The sequence below is a fragment of the Aethalodelphis obliquidens genome, unplaced genomic scaffold (assembly GCF_003676395.1).
Source record: "Aethalodelphis obliquidens isolate GAN/ISIS:26980383/991018 unplaced genomic scaffold, ASM367639v1 scaffold7, whole genome shotgun sequence".
Taxonomy (NCBI): domain Eukaryota; kingdom Metazoa; phylum Chordata; class Mammalia; order Artiodactyla; family Delphinidae; genus Aethalodelphis; species Aethalodelphis obliquidens.
The window spans coordinates 50,956,095-50,982,777 of record NW_020837951.1 but is presented as its reverse complement, the minus strand read 5'-3'; the positions used below and the strand labels follow the sequence as shown (position 1 = coordinate 50,982,777).

The following is a 26,683-nucleotide window of genomic DNA, read 5'->3' as shown; positions in this document are numbered from 1 at the left end:
ATCTTGTACCTCTTTATTACAGCATTTATCACAATTGAAATTGAATAAGAAATGGAAGAATTAGCTGTATGATGCCACTCTCCCTGGCTGGAATGTAAAGTTCATGAGGACAGAATAAGTACTCAATAAATATCACCTAAAAGAATGAATACGTGGATAAAGGTCTATGAAAGAATAGAGCTATATGCTCCCGTGTAGGGACAATGTGGAGTTTTTCTGTTGTTTCTAGAAGAACTATTCTACGCACTTTGGCATGACTTACTATAGGCAAATTAAAAAGAATTTATAAGCAATAATAATGAAACAAGACAAGAGGTTGATATAATTCCACATTAAACCCAGAGATTTCTGGTAATTGAAAGAGTAGCACTTATAATATTTATCCTTGCTAATATCGTATGGCCAAAATAAATTTTACAAAAAAGCAAATATGTCTAAAATTGATTTTTATACCTTTCTTCACTTTTATGTGATTCAAAATCAGATATGATTTTTTATGCTCTTTGGATAAGAATTAAATTTTTGGCTTTATAATGAACATTCCTGAATTGAGAATAAAATTTGTTTGCTGAGAATAAAATGATAGAATAAATACTATTGTTACTGAAGACCGTAAAGAAAGGAGGAATTAGTGGTATGAGGCAATACCCAGATTGCCTAGTGAACAGTATTCAGGAAATCAGAAGCTCCTGGCTCTACCAGCAACAGTTTTTGTGCCTTACTCTATAAGCCTGGGAAAGCTACTTTGAACTGTCCTCTCTTTCTGGTTCACACAGCATCACAAAATTGTGTTGAAGAGCAACAATGAGAACAGAGCCTTTTATAAAAATCAGTCATGAAAATTCAAACAAGAATAATCCAAACACTTGTAAATGACTCTGTGAGTCTGGCTTGAAAAGGGCTTTCTTACTGTACTGTATTGTTACAGGTTTCAGGGATTGTCATTTCTACAGATTATGCCTCTAAAAGCACTAGTAAAATCTTCTGTTTCCTCTAAAGACTGTTTTAAACTACTCAGCCAAAACAGTCCAAGTGGCCACTGAGCATCCCAGCCGGAACCAACTTTCAGGCCTAGCAGACAATTTCCCTCTGCTAACTATGGGTAATATTCAGCTCATCCTAAGACAGTATGGATCCAGCCCTTTTTTTCCCTTCCCAGGTCAATTTGGTTCTTTCTTTCTTTTTTTTTAAATAAATTTATTTATTTTATTTATTTGTTTTCGGCTGCGTTGGGTCTTCATTGCTGCGTGCGGGCTTTCTCTAGTTGTAGCGAAGGGGCTACTCTTTGTTGAAGTGTGCTTCTAATTGTGGTGGCTTCTCTTGTTGCGGAGCACGGGCTTTAGGTGCGCGGGCTTCAGCAGTTGTGGCTCGCGGGCTCGAGAATGCAGGCTCAGTAGTTGTGGCGCACAGGCTTAGTTGCTCTGTGGCATGATCTTCCCGGACCAGGGGTCGAACCCGTGTGCCCTGCATTGGCAGGCGGATTCTTAACCACTGCGCCACCAGGGAAGTCCCAATTTGGCTCTTCCTTGATTTTAGATTAGCGAGGAGGATATTACAGAGTTAGGGAGTGTAATAAAAGGAATGGGCCCTGAGGGAAATAATTTCTCCAATATTTAGAAAAAATACTTTCACAGTTGTCAGTATACTGTGCCAACTACAAGTCTTTGAGAAAGGGTTTAAATAACCTTAGAAAAGTTGCTCTCTCAGTTTATCTGTGAAGTGGGAGTAATAATACCTTCTCTGTCTGTTTCACTGGTTTATGGGGAAGGCCAAATGAAATCATGGACGTGAAAGTGTTTGGGAATGTCTAAAGTGCCTATCGACTCTACATTTATTGTAAACAATAATTTTTGGGGGGCTTCCCTGATGGCGCAGTGGTTGGGAATTCACCTGCCAATGCAGGGGACACGGGTTCGAGCCCTGGTCCGGGAGGATCCCACGTGCCGCAGAGCAACTAAGCCCATGCACCACAACTACTGAGCCTGCGCTCTGCAGCCCGTGAGCCACAATTACTGAGCCCACGTGCCACAACTACTGAAGCCCGCGTGCCTAGAGCCCGTGCTCCACAACAAGAGAAGCCACTGCAACGAGAAGCCCGTGCACCGCAACGAAGAGTAGCCTCCGCTCACCACAACTGGAGAAAGCCGGCATGCAGCAACGAAGACCCAACATAGCCAAAAATAAAAACAAATACATAAATTAAAAAAATTTTTTTTTAAAAAACCCAAGATGGTAAAGCAATTAGAAGAGGCAAATTTAATACACTAAAGCAGGGTTTTTCAACCTTGGCATCATTGATGTTTGGGGCCAGATAATTCTTTGTGGTGGGAGCTATCCTATGCATTGTAGGGTGTTCAGCAGCAGCCCTGGTTTATACCTATTAACTGTCAGTAGCACCCACCTTCCCACCCTCAGTTGTAACAACCTAAAATGTCTTCAGAGACTGTCAAATGCCCCCAGTTGAGAACCACTGCACTAAAGGAAAAGCTAAACTTGTCCCCCCCCACCTGAAAGCTGACGCTGCCCACGGGCAGGTAGCTGTGGTCCTCCAACATGCTCAGATATTCAGCCACTAGGGCAGCTGCGTGCACCAGGCACATGGCAGCTTCTGTGTAGCACTTCCCCTTGGTGTGCTTCTCCGCCATGTTCTGGAGCCAGGTCAGCCGCAGGTCAGGAGATGTCTGGTAACTCTTGGCAATTCTAAAGATGGGTTGAGAAAGTTTCAAGGACAACGGTTAGTGACAGTGTTTTTCTATTGTGCATGGCCAGTTTTTTTCCCATTAAGAGTTTTGCCTACATGTTCAGAGAATGAGAGAAGAGGCAAACATCTATCAGTCCAACTTTTTTCATTCCATGTTTGGGTTGTGCAGGATGCCAAGAATGCTATGATTCAGTTAAAGATTTATGGGGGGGGAAAAACCCTGATAAAATGATGTCTATTTGAATGGAGCTCTAGCAATTTTCTTCTTTTCTCGCAAAAAAATAACAGAAGACAAAAGTACTATCCTTGGGCTTCCCTGGTGGCGCAGTGGTTAAGGATCCACCTGCCAATGCAGGGGACACAGGTTCGAGCCCTGGTCCGGGAAGATCCCACATGCCGCGGAGCAACTAAGCCCGTGCGCCGCAACTACTGAGCCTGCGCTCTAGAGCCTGCGTGCCACAACTACTGAAACCCGCGTGCCTAGAGGCCGTGCTCCGCAAGAAGAGAAGCCACTGTGATGAGAAGCCCGTGCACCGCAACGAAGAGTAGCCCCTGCTCGCCGCAACTAGAGAAAGCCCGCGTGCAGCAATGAAGACCCAACGCAGCCAAAAAAAAAAAAAAAGTACTATCCTGCTTATGACATCGCATCAGAACAATTTTGCCTTTGTAAGTAGTTTCTCCTAAAACAAGGACTATAAGACAAAATTTTACATGACAGAGTAAAATATGATTTCTAAATAAAACTTACATGTATGTCTGAATGTAAGTGGAAAAACATTTCAGAAATAATTCATGTAACAGGTGATAGTTCTTTTCTCTCATTCTATGGTAAGTAGAAAATAATTTCAAAAAATAAGTACCTCCCTTTAAATTAGGGAGATCTTTCTGAAAACATGTACATGAATCAACACCCTCTGAATGGTGATTTTCTACCAATTTCTAAGTACAGTTTTGGATGTCAGCCAAAACAGTGTACCCACATTTCCTGTGATCATTATATTCATAAGAACTTCATAGTGACAAACCCTAGATCCTCAAGTGACACCCTTTTGATTTTACCAGAAAAGTTTACCTGTACATGAGATCCATAAGCATCTCAGGATCTTCCTGAAATTCCCTCATTTTCACTGTGTCATATAAGATGCTATTCAGATTGCAGAGAAGTTCTTCCACCTGCAAAAAAAAGTGTACGCCCCAAACAGTCTCAGCTTTGGAGTCCATGGTAACAAGTTAGGATGCACTGAAAGTCCAAGGGGCAGCCATGGACAGGCTTCGGTAAGACAGGAGAGAGCCCAGGTGAGGGGAATCTAGACTGGATCCTCTTTGACCTCACCTTTGCAGGTCCAGGCACTTCCGAGGCCCAGATGTGAGTTGGGCCTGAATTGTTATATTATCTTCCCTCTCCAACACCTTCTTGGTTAAATTAGTTTGAACTAGTTTCAGTTATCTGCAACCTGAAAGCCCTCAACTGTACTCTAGAACATCAGACCTTTTTATACCAAGTAGGAGGCAGCTTAGGACCTCAGCTTAGATTCCATCTAATATATATCATAATACGTTATATAATTATCTGTATCATATGACATAATTATAATATATATATTTCACAAAAATTATATAATCCATAACTATATATGTTATATATTATATGGAATTATATATTACCTACATATACACATGCACATATATATGTATGTATAAGTATGTATATGTGTGTGTGTGTATATACACACATACATACACACACGAGTTTATAGCTGGCTGATCACAGACAAGGCACGCTCTTCAGTCTACCTGCATGGGGAAAGGAGTGGTCTGCATGTCTGTGTCCTCTTCCGCATAGGCCAAAATTGTCCTCAAGGATCTTCTCAGGTACTCCTCATTAAAGTCTGGTGCTTTTCCCACCAAAGATGCCAGAGACATGGTGACTTGCATCTTTACTCTTGCAAAGTTCTGAGTCAGGAAAAAATAATGATGGAACAAATAAGGGGCACTCAGCTAGTAGATAATTGAAGGCAGTAGAGCCAGATACCAATAACCCTCCGGTGTTTCTTTAACCCAGTCTCAATCATTTCCTTTTTTTCCCAATGAAATATGAGCTATACTTCGCTCAAGACTCATACTGTTGTTTAACTGGTTTAAGTGGCTATTGCCCTGACATAAATCTGTCAGTTCCCTTTAAGTTTTCATTGAGGACCTGACCAGCTCCGTGCAGCAAGGCTGGAAGGTTCCTACAGAGTTGGGTCACAGGATGTCTCCCTTTGTGTCAAGATTCCTCTTCTTGGAACTTTATTTAAACTGTAAAGAGGAACAGGATCTATGTGGGCAAGATTTCTGAGATTTCTGGATTCTGGGTAGGCAGGAACTTTGTTTCTCCTTTCCTTCTAGGCCCATGGAAAACTGTGGCTATTCCAAGGGCCTCTAGCCTCTGAGGAATGTCCTAAAGGCTTTTAAATAGTTATACCTAATATATTCTGAGGGCCCTGCCTTTCTTCCGTGGGCCAAGTTATCTTTTCATATCAGTTGAGCACGCTCATTAACGTGACTACAGATGTAAATTCCAAAAGAACATACTAAAATCTAGACAAACTAAGACGGTGCTGTAATAAAGCTGAATTCCAAAGGCTGCTAAACTTCAATTAACACTCAGGTGTGGATGATAGCGATCATTGCAAATTCTCTTCCACAGGTCATTCTGGTACCAATCAGATTTTAGAAACAGGACAAACTCTTCTGAAGTCCTAATTCTGTTGTATTTTTTTTCCCCACAGATGACAACCTTGAATCTACACATATTTGTTCATTTCTTATTGAAACACACGGATGGAAACCACTGCATTCATCAATCTTAATAATTTACTTCTAGAAGCAAAGTCAAACAAAAGCTGCTATCCATCTACACGCCCAACTGTTTCCTTCCCACGTGGCAGAAGTCAACTGCAATAGTGCACACTCTTCCTCCCCCAGGGCTTCGCATTGACTCTCTCTGCTGATTCTGGGTCGCCCTGGGCGCTTACGCTGGTGGCTCCAAAGCTGAACCTCATGAGCAGGTAGAGAGTGGCGCAGGCTTGGCTCCGGGCGACGTCCATGCTGCTGCCGCAGTGATGCAGCACTCGCTGACACAGGTCCGCGCACTGATCCACTTCCTCCTCAAACAGCAAGTCGCCGAACTAGGAGAGACACAGGGGCCATAAGACGTCACTTGGCACGATCGTACGCTTTCTGGACTGGATGCCTGTTGAAATATGGAAACGGCTGCTTGGACAAGCAAAAAGCCCACAAGAATTAATGCGCTGCTCCATACAGATGATGAGTTCCTTGAATCAGAAGATGAAGTGAAGCAACGGAGTCGACTTAAGCTCTCATTATGAGCTGCTCAGCTAAGATCAGGGCTGTGTAATTAGCTGCACGGTTAGCCAGGCTGCCTTCCCTGCTGAAGTCCCAACTCTGAAGGAATTAGCCTGAGTTTACTGGGTTCCCTGGAAATTACTGGTGACTGAGAAAGAGCAAATGATAATGACGGGTGAGAGCAGAGGGATTCCACTTTATTTTCTTTTTCTTTCCCACCCACCCTCCACGGCCACGCTGCACGGCTTGCAGATCTTAGTTCCCCGACCAGGGATCGAACACGCACCCCTGCAGTGGAAGCGCAGAGTCTTAACCACTGGACCGCCAGGGAAAGTCCCGGGATTCTATTTTCTAAATGTAAAAAATCCCAGATAGAAGGCATCAACCGAGATTTTCAATAAAGGGGGAGATAGGAATCTGCAATAGACTGTTTTACCTCAAGAAAATCTATATTCTTCAGGCTATGAGAAATGTACTTCTAAACCTTCTGCATTTTATGACATGATATTTTGTAAGATTTACGAATGGGAGTCATGTATAGGAATTGAATCTCACTCAGGTAAGGTACTAAAGAAAAAGGGTGAAAAACAAAGTTGCTCAACTGATTTCCACTCTCATGTCTTCAGTGAGTGGCCATTTCAAATTTCTATAGTTGGGCCCACATTTCTAGTGTGAGAGGCACTGTTTTTCCTCTTTATGGTGAGTCCTGTAGAATCAGTGTATCTGCTTCCTTCCTAATGAGACTTAAGACTTTTACTGTAGTGTCACTTAACACAGTGGTCTGTGGGTTTTGGTGCACCTGAAGCAAGAAACGTGAAGCTAGATTGATGAGAATCTTAACTCTTAATTAAGAGTAAGAAAGCAAGTGTCCCATGTTTACCTTGGCAATGAGAGCACGGAGTGTCGCAAAGCAGTGAGTCAGGTAGGTGGTGCTCTGATCACAGCTCAGAGAATTCACCAGGACCCTTAGCACGCCTCCCAGCAGGTTGTCTTTACAGTCCAGAGCCGAGCTTGCCTGGGGGAACAGAACAGCATCAGTGAATCCCTGTGCTGTGCCCATGAACTGAGGGGGAAGACACAGGTGGGTGCTCTTGGCAATTAGCACAGGGATGCTGATGTTTCATCTCTCTCCGTCTATGATCTTAAGGGTTTGGGAAAGCACCCCATATATCGTTCACTATCAGGGGAGCTGAAGACCTATTTCCACATGACTTTATTCCCAAACTCCCAATTGATTTGGGATTTATGCCTAATTCTGGGCTGCTAAACGAAGTTATAAGGTACACCTTCCCCCAATCCTGGGCAACAGCTTTTGGAATGTTCTTTCCTTGTATACAAGGCACAGCTTTTCTTGTGGGCTTTCAAACCACAATTGTGGGCTTCCCATTACACTGGGGGCTGCTTGTGGCAGTGATGTTTCTAAATAGAAGCTTATTTATCAGCTGCAGCAGGACTAATGTCCCCAAGATCAATGATAAATAAGTTTCAGCTTCCTTTGAAAACTGTAAATACATTTTGAGGACTGGGGTTAAGAATATAGCACTCAAAGCAGTATTGTATAAAGATATAATCAACATGATGCCAAGTATTTTTTTTTTTTTTTTGCGGTACGTGGGCCTCTCACTGTTGTGGTCTCTCTCGTTGCGGAGCACAGGCTCCGGACGCGCAGGCTCAGCGGCCATGGCTCACGGGCCCAGCTGCTTCGCGGCATGTGGGATCTTCCTGGACCGGGGCACGAACCTGTGTCCCCTGCATCGGCAGGCGGACTCTCAACCACTGTGCCACCAGGGAAGCCCGATGCCAAGTATTTGATAACAAGTATTTATCAAAGGTACCATATACTTTTGGTCTTTATTTTTGTACAATAATCACTTTTTAAAAGATAACTTAAAAGTTGGATTACTAAGTTCAAATATGTTTCGACAATATATCTTCTTCTAGACCCCTAATAAATGATTTTTCATTGGAAACATGTAAGGACTCATTTTTCAGGTTAACTAAAAACCCATTATCACCTAGATGTCTTGAGAATTTCTGGAAGCATTCACTTAGAAAATGAAATTAGTATGGTGAATTGTATTACTATAAAATTCACATTGATATAACACTTTTCTACAGCAGGGATGGCAAATTCATGGTACAAATGATTTTTCTTCACTAATTTGTGTCCAAAACAGACATCATTAATCACACTTAGCACTCCTTTTACCTAGCCCAGTCATAATCTTAGCTCCCATACAGACATCAACTATAATTCAAATGGAGTTGACCTATCAAAAAAAACCCCTATCACCCCTATTCTAGATACTGAACTGTAAGCCCACCACCCACATTATAAACTTTGCACATGCGCAGGCAGATTTAACTACGAGAGTCAGTCTTTCAAGCACCTAACTCTTTCCAAGCAAGCTTCAAGTCAATGAATCCAGAAGGATGTTTGGTAAGTATCTCTGGAATTTGTAAGGTGGACACTATTGTAAATGGTAAACTTCCCAATTTCATTTAAACAAAAAGCATTTCATATCTCATTTATTTCTTTCACAATTTTCTATAAAGAATTCCTTATTAAATTCTAGTAAACATATTCACGTTGAATAGATCAGTTGTTTGTTGTCCTCACCTGGATAATGTTTTCCTGCATATCCAGGATGATTAAATTTGCTTCGGTAGCTAGATTGCCACTGATCAAGGCTTCTTGATCTAACTCTGCTTTTGTTCTAAGAAACAAAAAGAGGTCAAATTAAAGTGCCTATCAAATCTGGCCATTTCCCAATGATGGTAATCTATATTCCAAGTGTAAAGAAATCTTCGGAAGAGTCAATCTTGAAGTGAAAACAAAGCAGCCGGTTACTGGTAACTAAGGAATATAGGTGCCTTCTGTACTTGGTGTCTGGTTAAAAAGGCTTTCTAGGTAAAGTCTCCAGGCCATCCCCATGCCCCCTATTATGAATAATGATAATTAAAAAAATAACAAAAAGGGTAAAAAAGCAATTATTGGTTATTACTAGCAATTAGGTCAGCCAATCAGATTGGTGCTTAAAGCTTCAGGGTCGGGCTTCCCTGGTGGCGCAGTGGTTGAGAGTCCGCCTGCTGATGCGGGGGACACGGGTTCGTGCCCCGGTCCGGGAAGATCCCACATGCTGCAGAGGGGCTGGGCCTGTGAGCCATGACCGCTGAGCCTGCGCGTCCAGAGCCTGTGCTCCGCAACGGGAGAGGCCACAACAGTGAGAGGTCCGCGTACCGCAAAAAAAAAAAAAAAGCTTCAGGGTCATTCTTGCGTTTCACCCATGAGAACCATCTCCTGATCTGAGCCAAGAAGCCTCGGCAACAAGCTAGAGGAGGTGAGACTGGGTGTGATGTGAATGTGGCTAATCGCGATGCTGCTTGATTAGGAAAGGATGATGTTTCAGAACTGGGTCAGGGAAGAGTCAGTGTCTTGACTTTCCAAAGACTGCCTTGGGGTTGCACAGTCAAGTATGGGCCTTTTGTCCTTTTCCAATGGGAAGCAAGGTTGCATTCCTGTGGGGCAGGCCATCTAACATCCTGCTGGACGTCAGTGATTATTACCCCCGAGGGAATGGGAAATTACCTGGTGCTGCTTCTCTATTAGGTTCCTTTTTAAAGAATCAGAACATTTTATGCATTAATTTATCCATTCTCGTAAAATCCAAGTGAAGATGGAAAGAGACATTTTGTATCTCCTGAATATAGTGGCCAGGAAAGGAAAGTGTGAAGAATTAACTTTCCCACGATGTCCCAGTGGCCAACATGTTGCCATAGGGGTTGGGGCATCCTGATATGAGCTCAAAACTCTTGGTCCAGGATAATCACTTAGCTGTGCTTGATTCCCCTTCACCCAATGATGGGGGCATTGCTATGGCTTACATACCATCAAGCGCTCAGAATAAATATTTCCCTGCATAATTTTATTTATTTATTTTATTTTAATTTAATTTAAATTTTTACTTTTGGTTGTGTTGGGTCTTTGCTGCTCTGTGTGGGCTTTCTCTAGTAGTGGCGAGCGGGGGCAACTCTTCATTGCAGTGCACAGGCTTTTCATTGTGGTGGCTTCTCTTGTTGCAGAGCATGGGCTCTAGGCATGCGGGCTTCAATAGTTGTGGCATGTGGGTTCAGTAGTTGTGGCTCGCAGGCTCTAGAGCGCAGGCTCAGTAGTTGTGGTGCATGGGCTTAGCTGCTCCTCGGCACATGGGATCTTCCCAGACAAGGGATCGAACTCGTGTCCCCTGCATTGGCAAGCGGATTCTTATCGGCTGCGCCACCAGGGAAGTCCCTTCCCTGCGTTTTAAATGTTTTCACTATGGAGAACAGCATGGAGGTTCCTTAAAAGACTAAAAATAGAACTACCATACAACCCAGCAATCCCACTGCTGGGCATATACCCTGAGAAAACCATAATTCAAAAAGAGTCATGTACCACACTGTTCATTGCAGCTCTATTTACAATAGCCAGGACATGGAAGCAACCTAGGTGTCCATCGACAGATGAATGGATAAAGAAGATGTGGCACATATATACAATGGGATATTAGCCATAAAAAGAAACAAAATTGAGTTATTTGTAGTGAGGTGGATGGACCTAGAGACTGTCATACAGAGTGAAGTAAGTCAGAAAGAGAAAAACAAATACCGTATGCTAACACATATATATGGAATCTAAAAAAAAAAAAAAAGGTCCTGAAGAACCTAGGGGAAGGATGGGAATAAAGATGCAGACCTACTAGAGAATGGACTTGAGGACATGGGGAGGGGGAAGGGTAAGCTGGGACAAAGTGAGAGAGTGGCACGGACACATATACACTACCAAACATAAAATAGATAGCTAGTGGGAAGCAGCCGCATAGCACGGGGAGATCAACTTGGTGCTTTGTGACCACCTAGAGGGGTGGGATAGGGAGGGTGGGAGGGAGGGAGACGCAAGAGGGAAGAGATATGGGAACATATGTATATGTATAGCTGATTCACTTTGTTATACAGCAGAAACTAACACACCATTGTAACGCAATTATACTCCAATAAAGATGTTAAAAAAATTTTTTTTAATTAAAAAAAAATGTTTTCACGCTTAGGATAGGCTCTGTGGTCCCAAGCTGCTCTACCTTTTTTCCTCATTCTCCAAATTATAATATTTGTGTAAAATAAGTGAAATTTAAAAGCTACTTTTTATTAATTTACTGGAGGTTTAGATTTAGAGCAAAGCTATCCAAAAGAAACACAATGGGGGCCACATGTGTCATTTTCTATTTTGTAGTAGCCACACCAGAAAAAGCCAAAAGAAACAGGTGAAATTAATGTTAATATATTTTATTTAACCCAATATATCAAAAATAGTCCATGTGTAATCACAATAAAACTTACTAATGAGATATTTTACATTCTTTTATTTGTGCTACGTTCAAAATCTGACATGTATTTTTCACTTATAGTACTACCTTGGCTATTGTACTGGACAGTGCAGATCTAGAGTGACCTAATCTGGATTTTTTTTTCCAAATTTTTAAATTGTGGTAAAATACACATAACACAAAATTTACCACCTTAACCATTTTTAAGTGTACAGTTAAGTACATTCATATTTGTTGGGCAACCATCACCACTACTAGTTTGATTTTTAAAAAGCCATTTTTTTAAAACGATGGCTCTCAAATTTGACTACACAAGAAACACCTAGGGAGTTTCACCACATACTGATTTCTGAGTCCTGCTGCTGGAGATTCCAAGCTAACTGTCCTGGGGTACACCTGGGCACTGGGAGATTGTAAACGCTCCCCAGGTGATTTTAATGTACAGCCCAGGTTGAAAATGACTCTCTAAAAGAAACAGAGCCAAAATAATTGAAAAGTGATCCGAAAGAAAAAAGGTGAAAGACACCACTATTATAATTACAGAAGTTTTCCAAATAGCTTAATTTAGCAGTTACAATTTTACTATGTTTTCTCTTTTTAAAAAATCACCCCTGAAGATGATCAGAGGAGAATCATTAGCTCTGATTATGAGCAGTCCATCCCGTAGCTCAGGGCTGAGACTTGACCTGGAGCGGTTTGGTGCACCCTGCATGGAAAGTCTCAGTATTGTGTTGTTTCTGCAGCAAAAGGGAAAGATCTCCCCAAACATCCACTCACACAGCCCAGGCAAACATGCTTTGTTAAGCTCTTCTTTTAATCTCATGGCCTAACCACCCAAGCAGTTCTGTGGCAACTAACTACATACAATATTTCTTTAATTTTGGGGGGGCAGGGGGCGGGTTTCATTGCCTGAACTAGAACTTATGCACTCTCAGAACCAATATCTTATAAATCAGTTCAGGGAACTTAGAACAAGCATAAAATACCCAAACCAAATGGATATTATTCATAAGACCAACAACTGGGCTGTGCAAGTAACACATACAATAAAAATATTTACCTCCTTAATGTTTTAAAATAAATCTGACTCCCAAAAGTCCCATAAGTGAGCCAGATTGATTCATTCTTGTGGTAACAACCAAGATAGTAACATATTTATTTACAAAACAACACTGCTACTCAAGTCTGCCCCATCTCCCATCCCTCCTTATGATGGGCGCTTTATACACCATGGGGATACCCTACCTATGCCTTGTCAAGTGTGTGTGTGTGTGTGGGGGGGTGTCTTTAGCCATATAATGTTTTGCCAGTGAACCCTAGGATCCATTAGGCTACCTGTTGCTAAGAGGAGCAGCTGATATGTGCTATCTATTCAATTTCATTTTAGCACTCATATGTCCAAATTGTTGCACCTATAGCAATACGTATATAGCATATATTGCAATCCAAGCAGGATTTTTCTTCTTTCATTTCATTTTAGCATTGTTTTCTGATAATACATCATAATACAGATCCGTTGTAGGACACACAGAAAAGTATAAAAAGGAAAACATCACTTACACATATTCTCAACACCCAAAGAAAACCATGGTTAATGTTTTGGTGAATTTCCCTCCAGTCTTTTAAAAATGTATTTACTATGTGTAGCTGGAGGTTTAAGATTGTACTCTAAAAACAAGTATCTGTTCTGCTTTGTTCACTTAACATTATATCATAAGCATTTCCCATGTCATTAAAACGATTTGAAAACATTTAAATGCCAACCTAATATTTCATTACATATTTCCCTATTCTTAAGCATTAAGAATGTTGCAGGTTTTTTTACAATTTTATGTAATGCTGACATAAATGTCCCTGAATATACATCTTTGTACACATTTCTGGGGTGTAAATATGGATTGAAGTGATGTGGTCCTGGGTACCCTGTCCTGCCTCATCAGCGGCTTTTCTTAAGCTAGCTGAGATTAGTTTTCTTTAAATGCTTATCAGTGTGATAAATGTTTAAGGGCTGGAAATCATAACTCTTTATACCTTTGATTATCCCGGGTCCCTGGATGAACTGAATTTACACAGATAATGATGTTTCATTTTCTTACCCTTGGAAGGATGTAGTTGTTTCAGTAATACAAGCAGCCTGGGAAAAATAGTTTTGAACTTTAGGTAAAAGGAGCACAAAGTTGCTGAGTGACTTACTTATCTAGCTTCTCATTAGCTTGCCGCCAATGTGTCTGCTCTTTCCTCCATCTCAAATTTTCATTTAGGCCTGGAAATCGGTCATTCCCTAGGAGTTAAGAAATGCACGACAGGAATTTGATTAGCAGTAGCAAGATAACCAGAAGTTCCGTAACAAGCTCAACTGAGAGGACTCAGCATCACTCCTCTGGCTAATTAGAATCCATGCTGGGTGCTGGTGGGAGACGAAGCCCACAGCCAAGTCTGGGCTGACCTGCTCTTTGATTGACAGGCTAGAGCTTAGAAGAACACCTGCCCTTCTGGAGTGTCAGCAAGCACATTTCTCATGAACACAGGGTTCCGGTGAAATTGGGGGTTCTCCCTGAATTATTGAAAAGGAGAGTGTTTGTGTTGAAAGAGGGTGTCCAACCACCACTGAAAAAGCTCGTCTCCTTCCAAGTTCCCTACCATGGTGTCCCACTGCTAGAAGGAGCTGTCACTCTGCTTTTCTTGAGCACAGTGAATAAGACTGAGGGTGCCTGAACACTTCACTCTATCCTACAGAGAAGAGCTCAGCTTTTTGGAGATCATTCCTAATGTGGTGAGATCCCTGAAGGACTGGCACACTCTGAGACCGTTGCGAGGATTGGATCCATTCTAATAGTGCCCTGCATGATTTGAGAAGATGATCTTGGAACCAGAACTATCCAGTAGAACTATCTACATAGACTATCCAAATATCCCGGGGGGAAGTGTCAGCCTTGAGGGAGACACCATTAATCTCATCCTATGACTCACATTCTTGGACGGGACCTTTTACCACCACCAAGTTTGAAACAGAAGATGCCATTTGAGGACATTTCCAGGGTTCTTGTGATCTCAGGAAAGGAGCTTTCCCTTAGAGGAATGGGGCTAACATCACATACATCTTGCATAGAATCCCAGAAGCTGCTTGTCTCTATCACCATAACATCTTAAGAAAGTGATGGTGTCTACTCATCATGTGGGGAGGACACTCCTTCCCACAAAGGGTACAAAGCTCTGCTGACAGCAGGGAAGGGCCGATCCAACACACCTGGAGCCCGGCAACGCCGCATCATCTCCCCTCTGGCCCCTTCCCCACGGAGCAAAGCCTCTTCCAGCCTGGCCTTGACATCCCTCGACTTCTGCAGAACTTGGGTACTGACTTTGTCAGAACTCTGTTTTCCCTGGATCGGACAGAAGCAGAAGGACATTAAGTTTGGTTAGATCTCTGTTCATGGGGAGAATCCTAAAGACAGAACACTTCATGGTGACATCAGCCAGTTTGGACATGTGCTACACAGACACGCCCTGAAGGCTGAAATCCTGTTAACGGGAATGAGGTTCTCTCTGCAGAAGGAAGAGATTCTTTGCTGGTGGAATTATCATAGCTAGATAGGTTATGGATATACAAAGAGGCTATGGACTTTAATACAGAAATAAGACAGTTAAGGATGCCCCCACTGCCCAAACAGAGGAGAACTGTGACAAGACAAGATAGAACTTGAGCAATACCTTGTATTCAAAACATGAGACACAGATGAAAAGGAGATCTAAAATCCTGTTTAGCTGCATTGATGGCAGGTCAGCAATCCACTTCCTAAGGAGGCTCTGATCGGCATTTTTCATGATCCAGAGGAAGCAAATCATGAGGTTTCGCGTCGTGTCGGCATTCAGCATGTTGTACTGCTTGTAGGGCTGAAAGCAGGCACATTGGGAGATCGAAGTAGGGCAAGAGGCCGAGCAGCAGACACATTGAAAGGGATGCTATTTCCTAAGACACAGTAACGGTACTTTTCCTTGACGGGGATGTTTCCGGGAGCTCTGCCCTCCTCCAGCCGGGGAGGCCGTGTGCTTTTGAGCTGGGCGGCTCTGCAAAGGGGCTGGCCCGGGGCAGTATTCTAACCAGGCTTTCAGCCAGGGCACCCTCTGTTTCAGGAGCAGTGTGGTCTGGTGGTCTGCCCTGGACCTTGACCATGCCCTCCCCCAACCCAATCTCAGTGATACACAGGGCCTTCCCAGCTGTGAGATCTTCAAGTATTTCTCCTTCAAGCTGGCGACTGCAGGGTTGGACTTATAGCAGAGAACTACCCTGGTTGGTTTCCCGAAATACCCTAACTGTTCCAGATTTAGCTTCTTTGTCAGAGTCCAAAGTATAAGGGTCGTGAACTGCTCAGCAGATTAATCAAGTGCATAATTCAGCGGAGGCCTCTGTAATGGGACTTTAACCACAATTTATGCTCTCCTGCGGGGGGGGGGGAGGTGTAGGGGCTCAGGCTGTTTGCTTTCATACTTTGGCTGCAGTGTTCATTTCAGAGTGCTGAGCACACTTTCTGTCACTCATCCAATCAACACAAAGGATAATATGTGATTCACGTGGCATAGCTAACATCCAACGGAATGTGGTGGTGAAGCTGCAGTGAGGTATTAGTTCGTATGTGAGGGGAATAGTAGGTCTGGATGGGAATGATAGGGCTTACGAAATTACTTTAGTTTTTCTGAGTCTGGCCACAAGAAGTGAAATCTTTAGATGTATTGAGTATACACACAATATTATAACTTCATAGGAAATAACTTCTAAGAGGTGAAGGTTCTTGGGCTTTTGAGTTTCTCTGTTGGAGACAACAATGTAAAAGGCACACACCACCTCAGGCAGCTAACTTTGGTAAGAAGGTAGGAAGGTGGAGGAGATCATAAAGCACACCATATTTATTCAACTGTAGGATGACTGATGTCAACTCTCCAGTGTTTCTTTTCTCTTTTTTTACCTCCTGTCCTTCAACTCTCATGGGGGTGTGTGGGGAATGGGGGAGTGCTGGAGGGAAGAGAAGAAAGTCACCCAGCAAAGCAGAATTAGGTTGAGAGGCTGCCTTCCCGGGAAAGAACTGAGCTGAGTTCTCTGCAGATATGAACGCTACACTGAAATGCAAAGTTAAATTAAGCTGGAGGATGCAGCACTGTCTTGACAAAAGGATTGTCAGAGCTCAGCAAGGAACAGAGGTAGATCCCACCTCAAGTGAATCAGAGGTTGTATTCCTGCACGAGCCCCTCTTCAAGCCCATAGCGTCTGTGCAAAAGAACAGAGCCAAACAACTCTGCTTAGGCTCTCTGGGGACCTAGAAAAGCTGAAGAAGCTTAAGACACACCCTACCAAGTGACCGGCCTCCTTCAATCTTTTTTTTTAAGGCAGACACAGAATGAATAATATACGCATAGAATAAACACAGTGCCAGCCTCCCATCTGAGGGAGCCTAGGTTTGATCTCCTTTGCAATATCTCAGGTTTTCCAAGTTCACCTTTCTTGGTTTTCTGAGCCTTGAACTTGGCACCATTGAAACTGCCTGAATTTGATCTGTGAGTCTCTTGCTGTTGCCAGAACGCTGCCTGACTGTGTGCTGCCTCAACTGTGCCATTTCCCTTTCCAACTGCTAGCCTCACAATGATTCCTTCTAGCGTCAAGCAATGAGGCAGAAATCTCACTGCCTGCTCTATGATGGGTTCTGGTGGGTGAATTTAGGAACAAGCCCATTAAAGGATGGGAAAAGACACAAAATGAAAAATAAACGGGAGAAATTGTGCACCAACATACCAGGGAAGACAGCATTGTTCCACTTGTCTTCAAAGTAAAATTCCCAGCTATGGCTAGTGCCACATTCTGGTTAATTGCACTGGTCCCTTCTTGCTCTTCATCTGAGCCATTGGTACGATTTTTTCCACTGCGGGCATCTGCAGCTGCAATTAAAATACTATTGGTCTTACCATATGATCCAGCAATCATGTTCCTTGGTATTTACCCAAAGGACTTGAAAACTTATGTCCACACAAAAATCTGCACATGGCTGCTTATAGCAGCTTTTATTCATAATTGCCACAACTTGGAAGCAACCAAGATGTCCTCCAGTAGGTAAATGGATGAATAAACTGTGGCACATCCGGACCATGTGCTAGAAAGAAATGAGCTGTTAAGCCATGAAAAGGCGAGGAGGAAACTTAAACGCATATTAATAAGTGAAAGAAGCCCATCTGAAAAGGCTACATACTGTGTGATTCCAACTACACGACATTCTGGAAAAGGCAAGACTATAGAGACAGTAAGAAGTTCAGTGGTTGCCAGGGGTTGGGGGAAGGGAGGGATGAATAGGCAGAGCACAGAATTTTAGGGCAGAGAAACTAATTTGTATGATACTACAATGCTGGATACATATCATTATACATTTGTCCAAACCCTCAGAACGTACAACACCAAGAGTGAAAGCTAATGTAAATTATGAATTTGGGGTGATTACGATGTCTCAATGTAGGTTTATCTATTGTAACAAATGCACCCCTCTGGCGGGGGATGCTGGTAATGGGGAGGCTGTGCATGTGTGCAGGCAGGGGGTGTATGGGAAACCTCTGGACCTTCCTCTCAATTTTGCTATAAACCCAAAACTGCTCTAAAAAATAAAGTCTTAAAAAAATCTTTCTTGCCATCAAGCCAAAGATGGTATTACCCTATGTTCCCTACCCACTGCCCCATGTGTGACTGACACTTAGTTACTAAGGTCAGCACAGTCATTTTAAACCTGAAATTTAGCATTATTTATCTGCTACAGGAAAACAGCATCTATTTATCATCTATTTATTCCTGTTTAGCAGCTATAGGAAAAAGTAGGCAGTCTAATAAAAGAGAGAACATGTCCAGCACAAGATTAGGCTAGAAGTTAATTTTTCAAACTGAAAAAAAATTTCAAAGCTTTCATAACACTTTTCTATAATATGATATTTTTACTTCATTCGTATATTTCAAATAATGACCAAATAGAAAGGAACCTATAATTACAGAATTAAAAGGTACCTTATAGAATAACAAGCTATTATCACAAATTCAGCAATAATTTATTAAAATTTGAATGTTTGAAATAAATGTTAATTTATTGTATCCATGTAATATAGATGTATCTATATTTATACATAGGTCTAGATGTATGCAAACAAAATAAGGACCCACCATTTAAAAGGCTCGTTTTAAGACCATTATGAATCATACACACAGAAAGTATTAATATTTGTTTAAGCAGTTTTGAGAAAAGTGTGTTAAAACACGTATGACTGATCCATTAAAAACCTGTAATTTTATTAGACCTGTCAACATTATAGTATTTTGACTTTCAATTTTTCATAAAAACTAGTGTCAACAGTATTTTCACCTGCCAAACTTATAAAAACAGAACTCAATTTTCAAAAATAATAATTCACTGTTGTTTTTAAGTCAGTTGAGTTTTTAAACAAATGGTGAAATGAAGAGATGTGGCAATTATTCAAGACCTGATAACTTTATCAGGATTAATGTGAGCATACGTTCTCATTTCCCCTAAATGTGCACAGGGTCATGGTTACAAGACAAGGAGAGGAGAGGATAGAAATATTTGCTGCCAAAATGCTTTTATAGAAGTTCTCTCATTTCATCTTTATCACAACCCTAAGATATAGGCATTGTTATCACATGTTTACAACCGAGGAACGGAAGGGAAGGCATTAAAAGGCTGAGGAACTTTCCAAAGGTCATATATAGTAATAAATAGGCTGGAATTTGAATTCAGTTGTATCTTTTTTAAAAAATATACTGTATTCTTATTAGTATCAATCAAAAGATTTCATATGTAACAGATGCACTATATTACCTCTAATAATAGAATACTTATACTGTTTTCCCACTTGTCAGCTACATCATGACTATAAAGTTCAGTGCACACGTAAAGAAACCATTGAGACTTAAAAGGCTCAAAGACCAAGTGCTGAAAAGTTTTGATCCCAAGTCACTGATTTGGAAAATTCTAATCAACAAGGAAGCTTAGGATAATGCATGCTAATGTGATTCCCTGCTTTGGGAACAAACAAATCACAGGTCTTCAAGTGAAACTTTCTTGAAAGGTCCAGGCAAAATCCTAGAAATGGTCTGCAAGTCACCTGCCATGCTCTGAATCGCATCTTTAAATCTTGAAGACAACTCTGTTCTCCGTTTGCCCTCCAGTCAGGCACTGCTACCGGAAGCTCCACGCACCTCACCCTGCAGCCGGCTCATCTCTTGTGCCAACCTTGCTTCTGTAATTTCCCTGCCCATTTTTTCCTCATTCTATGAGCTAAAGAATTGTCACCACAAGGATTTTAGAAATAACTTAGTCACACAGGACACTTTGCATTTGCAGGAAGCAAGAAAACACGGATGGTTCTAAGATTCCGAGCATCATTGCTTCCAAGGATACTGGGCTCAATAAGCGTTCCTTGGGATCCTTCCTCGGTTGAGAGAACAAGCAAGGTAATGTTTAAGAACTTCCCTTTGCTGAGGAAAAAGCAAGAACCACTCTGAAGTGGCCAGAATTGTGTGTGTGTGAGTGTGTGTTGTGGGGAGGGTAGGCAGATGGGCTTGTCTTTCTAAGCTCTCAGGTAAGATGCTCTTTTTTGGGAGAGGGTCGTTTTGTTTGTCTACATTCCCTAATCCACACAGTAACATGCAAATAAACCCAGGAGGTACACAAAGGCCTTTCAGACAATCTATCCTTTCCTCTTGTGGCCAAGTGGGAGACACTGACTTTCAACCTTCGAATGAGCCTCTTAGTGCCAAGGGCAAAATTCCTCTGCCCGGCAGAATCTCCTAAGCGTGTCAGACACAATGCCTTTTTTTTTTTTTTGCATGGTACAAGTGTTTAGACTCATTTGAGTCTGCTTCTTTCCTTCAAAGCTCATAAAAGAAAAAAGAGAAAAAAGGAACAACTTTATTTCAAGGCATTAGAGCACGGATCTCCAAAAGAAATAATTCTGTTATTATCTTATCCTTTGTGGTGTATGGTCTATAATGTTCATCATATACCAGCAGACCAACGAGTGAATGAATAAACAAACAATTTCTAAATGAAAAACATATACAGGTCTATGTGCCTTAAAAAAAAATACACTCGTTGGGGCCTATGTTAAAAAAGTCGGTGTTGGGAATTGCTCACACAAGCATGTCAACACTGGAGCTAGTAACAGAAACCTCATTTTAGTGGGGCATTTGGCAAGCGCTCCCAACAATCAAAAGAAGGAAACAGAAGGCATTGTTACCTGTAAAGTCACAGAGCTGAGGCAAAGCATCCAAAATGATACCAACCAAAGGCAGGTAGAGGGCAGCAACTTTGACCTTCACCTCCGGTTTGACACAACGCGGGTCCAGGTCGTGAGAACTGAGCAGGCTGTGGATGGCACTGACAGCTTTCCTTTGCACTTTGCTGATCCTATTGGCAGCACACAAAAAGCCAAAGGTTAGAGTGAAGCGAGGTTGACCAGAATGCTCCTAAACAATGGGGTGATGACGTGAAAACCAAGCAAAGCAGGGTAGAGGCCTACAGAATCCAGAGACAAACTGCCTGTGTTCTAGTCCTGGCTCTGCTGTTAGCATGATGTTTAAAGTTCACCATGTTGTAGAATCAGTACTTCATTCCTTTTTATTGTTGAATAATATTCCATTGCATAATCAGATCACATTTTATTTACGCATTCATCAATTGATGGACATTTGGGTTGTTTCTATTTTTGGGCTATTATGAATTATGAATGCTGCTATGAATATTTGTGTATAAGTTTTTGTGTGGTTATAGGTTTTTTATTTCTCTTGGGTATCTACCTGAGGGTGGAATTACTGGATCATCTGGTAACTCTATATTTAACCTTTGGAGGAACCACCAAACTGTTCTCAACAGTGGCTACATCACTTTACATTCCCACTAGCAGTATAGGAAGGTTCCATTTTCTCTTTGTCAACACTTGTTATTATCTATCTTTTGTATTACAGCCATCCTAGTGAGTATGAAGGTGCTAGGAACTGAATGTTTGTGACCTGCCTCCCAAATTCATATGTTGAAACCTAAGCCCTAATGTGATGGTGTTTGGAGGTGGGGCCTTTGGGAGGGCTTTAGGTCATGACAGCAGAGTCCTCATGAATGAGATTAGTGCCTTTATAAAAGAGACCCCAGAGAGCTCCCTTGCCCCCTTCTGCCATGGGGGTGACACAGCAAGAAGATGGCCATCTGTGAACTAGGGCGTGGGTCCTCACAAGACACTGAATCTGCCAGCTCTTGATCTTGAACTTCCCAGCCTCCAGAACTGTGAGAAATAAATTTCTGTGGTTTATAAGCCACCTATTCTAAAAATATTCTATGATATTTTTGTTATAGCAGCCGAAAGGAACTAAGACAGAAGGGGTATTTAACTAGTTTTGATATACATTTCCCTGATGGCTAATTACGTTGAAAACCTTTTCACGTACTTATTGGTCACAGCTTCATTGGAGAAATGTCTATTCTGATCCTTTGCCCTTTAAAAAACTGAGTTATCTGTTCTTTTATTATTGAGTTGTAAGATTTTAAAAATATATTTTAGACACAAATCCCTTATTAGATCTATGATTTGCAAATATTTTCTCCCATTCTGTTTGGTGTCTTTTCACTTTCTTAATGATGTCCTATAAAGCATAGACGTTTCCATTTTAATGAAGTCTAACTTATCTCTTTTGATGGGTGAATTTTTTATGTCAGATCTAAGAAACTACTGCCTAATCAAATTTCATGAAGATTACCCCTAAGATTTCATCTAAGAGTTTTATAGTTGTAACACTTACAATTAGGTCTTTCATCCATTTTGAGTTAACTTTTGTATATGGTGTGAGATAGGGGTCCAACTTCATTCTTTTGGATGTGGATATCCAGTTTTCCCAGCACCATTTGTTGAAAACACTATTTTTTTGCCATTGATTTTTTTCGCACTCTTGTTGAAAAATCAGTTGACTATAAATGTAAGGATTCATTTATAGACTCAATTCAATTTCATTAATTTACACAGATCTATCTTTATGTCAGAACCACACAGTCTTGACTACTTTTGCTTTGTAGTAAGTTTTGAAATTGGGACGTGTGAGTCCTCCAATTTTGTTCTTCTTTTGCAAGATTGTTTTGGCTATATTGGAGTCCCTCGAATTTCCACATGAATTTTAGTATCAGCCTGTCAATTTCTGTAAGGGCCAGCTGGAATGGTGAGATGAATTGCACTGAGTTTGTAGATCAATTTAGGGAGTATTGCCATCTTAACAACATTAAATTTTCTGATCCATGAATACGTCATGCCTCTCAATTTATTTAGATCTATTTCTTTCTAAAGTGTTTTGTAGTTTTCATTGTACAAGTCTTGTACTTCTTTTGTTAAATTTATTCCTAAGAATTTTACTCTTTTGATGCTACTTTAAGTGGAATTTTTCTTTTAATTTTATATTGTTCATTTCAGGAGTATCGAAATAGTTAGTTTTTGTGTATTGATCTTATACCCTGCAACCCTGCTGAACTCACTTATTACCTTTTTTTTTTTTTTAACAGTAGGTCCTTGTTGGTTATTTTAAATATAGCAGTATGTACATGTCAATCCCAAACTCCCAGTCTATCCCTCCCTCCCACCCTTCCCCCTGGTAACCATAAGTTCATTCTCTAAGTCCGTGAGTCGCTTATTACCTTTAATAGTTCTTTTAGTGGGTTCTTTAGGATTTTCTATAAATAAATCATGTCATCTGTGAATAGAGATAGCTTTACTTCTTCCTTTCTGATATGGATGCCTTTTATTTCATTTTTTTGTCTAACTTCTCTGAGTAGAACTTCCAGTACAATGTTGAATAGAAGAAGCAAGAGTGGACATGCTTGTCTTGCTCCTGACCTTAGAAAGAAAGTATTCAGTTTTTCACCAATAAGTATGATGTTAGCTGTGGGTTTTTCACAGATGCCTTTATCAGGTTGGGGAAATTCTCATATATTCCTAAAGGGTGTGTGAAGTGTCTTTTTTCAGGAAGAGTTAACGGATTTTGTCAAATGCTTTTTTTCAAACTTTTAATTTTATATTGGAGTATAGTTGATTAACAATGTTGTGATAGTTTCAGGTGTACAGCAAAGTGATTCAGTTATACTTATACATGTATGTCTATTCTTTTTCAAATTCTTTTCCCATTTAGGTCATTGCATAATATTGAGCAGAGTTCCCTGTGCTATATAGTAGGTCCTTGTTGGTTATCCATTTTAAATATAGCAGTGTGTACATGTCAATCCCAAACTCCCCAGCTATCCCTTCCCCCAACCCTTCCCCCCTAGTAACCACAAGTTGGTTCTCTAAGTCTGGGAGTCTGTTTCTGTTTTGTAAATAAGTTCATTTGTATCATTTCTTTTTAGATTTTGCATATAAGCGATATCATATGATATTTCTCTTTCTCTGTCTGACTTACTTCACTCAGTATTTATTCACCTATTGAGCTGACTGAGTGGGTTTTATCCTTTATTCTCCTCATATAATGTATTACATCAATTGATTTTCGGATGCTAAACCAATCTTGCATTCCTGGGATAAATCCTACCTAGCCATGGTGTACAATCCTTTTTATATGTTGTTGGGTGCAGTCTGCCAGTATTTTTTGAGGATATTTATATCAATATTCATATTTGTCTGCAGTTCTCTCCTGATGTTTTTGTCTGCTTTTGCCATCAGGGTAATGCTGCTTTTATAGGATGAGCTGGGACGTGTTCTCTCCTCTTCTATTTTTTTGGAAGAGTGTGTGAAGGATTGGAATTAATTCTTTAAACATTTGGTAGCATAACACAAAGATGCTAGATAATTTCCACATTCTGGAAAACCACTACGGATTTAATGATATGTGGATGTTTGTGGCTACCCCCAGGTAAGGGGGGCTCCAGAGAGATCCATTAGAAACTAGACCTGTGGCTCCTTTTCAGGAGTTCAGGTACTGAGATGTGTCCCACTGGCCTTGCGCCTCATATGGGCAGGTGTTGGTGAGTCTACTAATTACATTGGCAGCAAAAGGAAGTACTGATCAAAAGGAAATATTGTCAAAGGATAAGATGTTTCTGAGATTTTCACCCACATGGTAAAGTCCGTGATGGTATTTTTAATGACTCTCCAGGAGAGTAACCGACAACACCGCGATCAGGGATTACTGTGTCGCCAAAGGAGTGGCACTCTTAATTAGTTTCCTCTGGGGGGGGTAGAAAAGGTACCTTGTGTGTATTTGTGTGTGTGTATACGTGTGAAGAATGTACCTACCTGATTGAACATAATCACATCATGGCTTCTGAACATACTCTACTCTGTTGCTAGTATTTAAAATAACAGCAACAATTTTAGGAGGAATCAAAACAGATGTAAAGGCTGTTTCCTTAGACATTTCACTAGAAGAGAAATGGAAAATAGAAAGTACCGTTTATGTAAATACTAAAGAGCACTTTTAGAAATCACGTAAATCCATGCTATTAAAGGACAATTAAGACGAAGCATGCGTGTGTGTGTGCGTGTGTGCGTGTGTGTGTGTGTGTGTGTGTGTATGAAGGCAATTTTCTTTGTGCGTAAGCCTCCTTCTCAGCGCCTTTCAGCATATTTGTCAGGACACTTTGTGTTGCTGTGGAAATTCATGTTAGCTACAGAGTAGAAAGTTCTATTGAGAAAATTGAGAGGAGTTTAGTTAGGGTTGAGAGAAGACGATGAAACTGAAGCCGTGGAAAATGAAGCTCTCTAAGGATACACTTGACACCTGAATTTCTGGAAGGAGGCAGAATTCTGAGCTAAGAACATCAGACTTCCCACAACGACCTGCTGGGCGACAGAGACCTACATTCACTTAGGCAATATCAGGATGGGCAAAGCGCTTAGGACACATTTGTTATTGAAGTTACACCATCTTGTGCTCCTGCAATTGTTTCATACAAGGATGTCCTGTTTTTGCCACAAAATTATAAGCACTTCGAGAGAACCTGAGAGTTTCCAATCAGACAAGAATCTATAACATACAGCCATGCTGCCGTTAGTCAGCGTACTCTATTCCAGTGTCCTCATTTAGCAGAGGAAGGAAGAACATAGGCATTGTAGGAGTAGGTTCCCAGGCAGGGAGGTGATGTGGTATAGGAGGGTGGGCCCCGAAGAGGGACTCTCAGACCATGGCTCTAGACTTGGCTGTGCTATGTAACTTTTGGCAAGTTCCTTCAGTTCTGTGGGCCTCATGTGAACACCAAAAGGGCTGAACGTAAATTATTTTCCAATCCTAAGGCTCCTTGGATTTGAGCCCCTGAATGGTGAGCTCTCTGGGGGCAAGGGATTTTGTCTGTTTTGTGCATTGAAATATCTCTGATATATTCCAACACTCAACTATGTCTGCCCCATGGCAGGCATTCAGTAATTGCTGAATGGAACGTGTAGTATTGTGGAAGGCATCGTCTGCTTCTGTCCAGTCAGGTCTGATCCTTTGGGCTTATGGAGCAGAGGAAAAGAAGGAAAGAACAGAAGTCCCAGTTCATTGACTTCAAGTCCAGATATTGCCACGTGCCTACAGGTGATCAGGTGTATAAGCAGTGAAAGAACGTGTAAGCCCTGGACCTGTGGCATCTCTCTTAGACTGGGAAGGTCTTTTTGCAAGAAACCTAATCTGGACACGGGGCAACTATCTTCTCATCAGTGGCCACTTCCTTTGTTAGCACTGATCCAAACGGCACCTGGCTGCTGCCTCTGTGCGCACACATCACCCAAGGCACGCACTAAAAACAGTGCTCCTGCTTCTAAGGAGCTCACAAATCAGCATCCCTGGAAACCTAGTAGAATTGGAAACTTCCTCTCAAAGAATAGGAGGTTGAAAAGAGCTATTTTATGGTTTCTCTCCCTACCCCGTGCCTTTCCACATTCCTATAGCAGCATTTTCTCTAAACGTGTCTGCTTCTACTCTTTGGAACTGGTGAATGGCGGAGATCTTCGCCAAGCAAGAGAGGCTGAACTGCAAACTTTAGTAAGGAGCAGCTTTTTGTTTTTCCTTTGTGTTCCATTATAAATGTCTGAAACATACCCTTCCCCTTCGGCATCCAGGGCAGCGGCCAGCTCGGTAAAGAGAAGCCCAGCGAGGAAGTGCTGCTGGCGGTACTCTGGTGTCAGATCAAACATGCTGGCAATCTTCTGGTCCTGGAAACTGGAGCAGGAGCTGGAGTTCTACAGAAATGCAAGGAGCAGTTCTATGAGTGACAAGAACTGGAATTAA

The 26,683-nt window shown here is 41.5% G+C and overlaps 1 protein-coding gene across 2 annotated transcripts in view; it reads right to left on the bottom strand.

Annotated features, from left to right (window-relative positions):
- The window catches only part of DOCK8 (dedicator of cytokinesis 8), a 221,983-nt gene that overhangs the window by 26,512 nt on the left and 168,788 nt on the right, over positions 1-26,683 (bottom strand). For both annotated transcript variants that reach the window (XM_027105744.1, XM_027105745.1), the window contains 12 exons: positions 26,495-26,634; positions 20,689-20,858; positions 17,195-17,337; positions 15,121-15,303; positions 14,660-14,792; positions 13,606-13,693; positions 8,670-8,766; positions 6,930-7,064; positions 5,719-5,871; positions 4,496-4,654; positions 3,774-3,874; positions 2,508-2,700 (listed from right to left, as the gene is read on the bottom strand). In XM_027105744.1, coding sequence (XP_026961545.1) covers positions 2,508-2,700; positions 3,774-3,874; positions 4,496-4,654; positions 5,719-5,871; positions 6,930-7,064; positions 8,670-8,766; positions 13,606-13,693; positions 14,660-14,792; positions 15,121-15,303; positions 17,195-17,337; positions 20,689-20,858; positions 26,495-26,634 — 1,695 coding nt within the window. The remainder of the gene's footprint in view (positions 1-2,507; positions 2,701-3,773; positions 3,875-4,495; positions 4,655-5,718; positions 5,872-6,929; positions 7,065-8,669; positions 8,767-13,605; positions 13,694-14,659; positions 14,793-15,120; positions 15,304-17,194; positions 17,338-20,688; positions 20,859-26,494; positions 26,635-26,683) is intronic.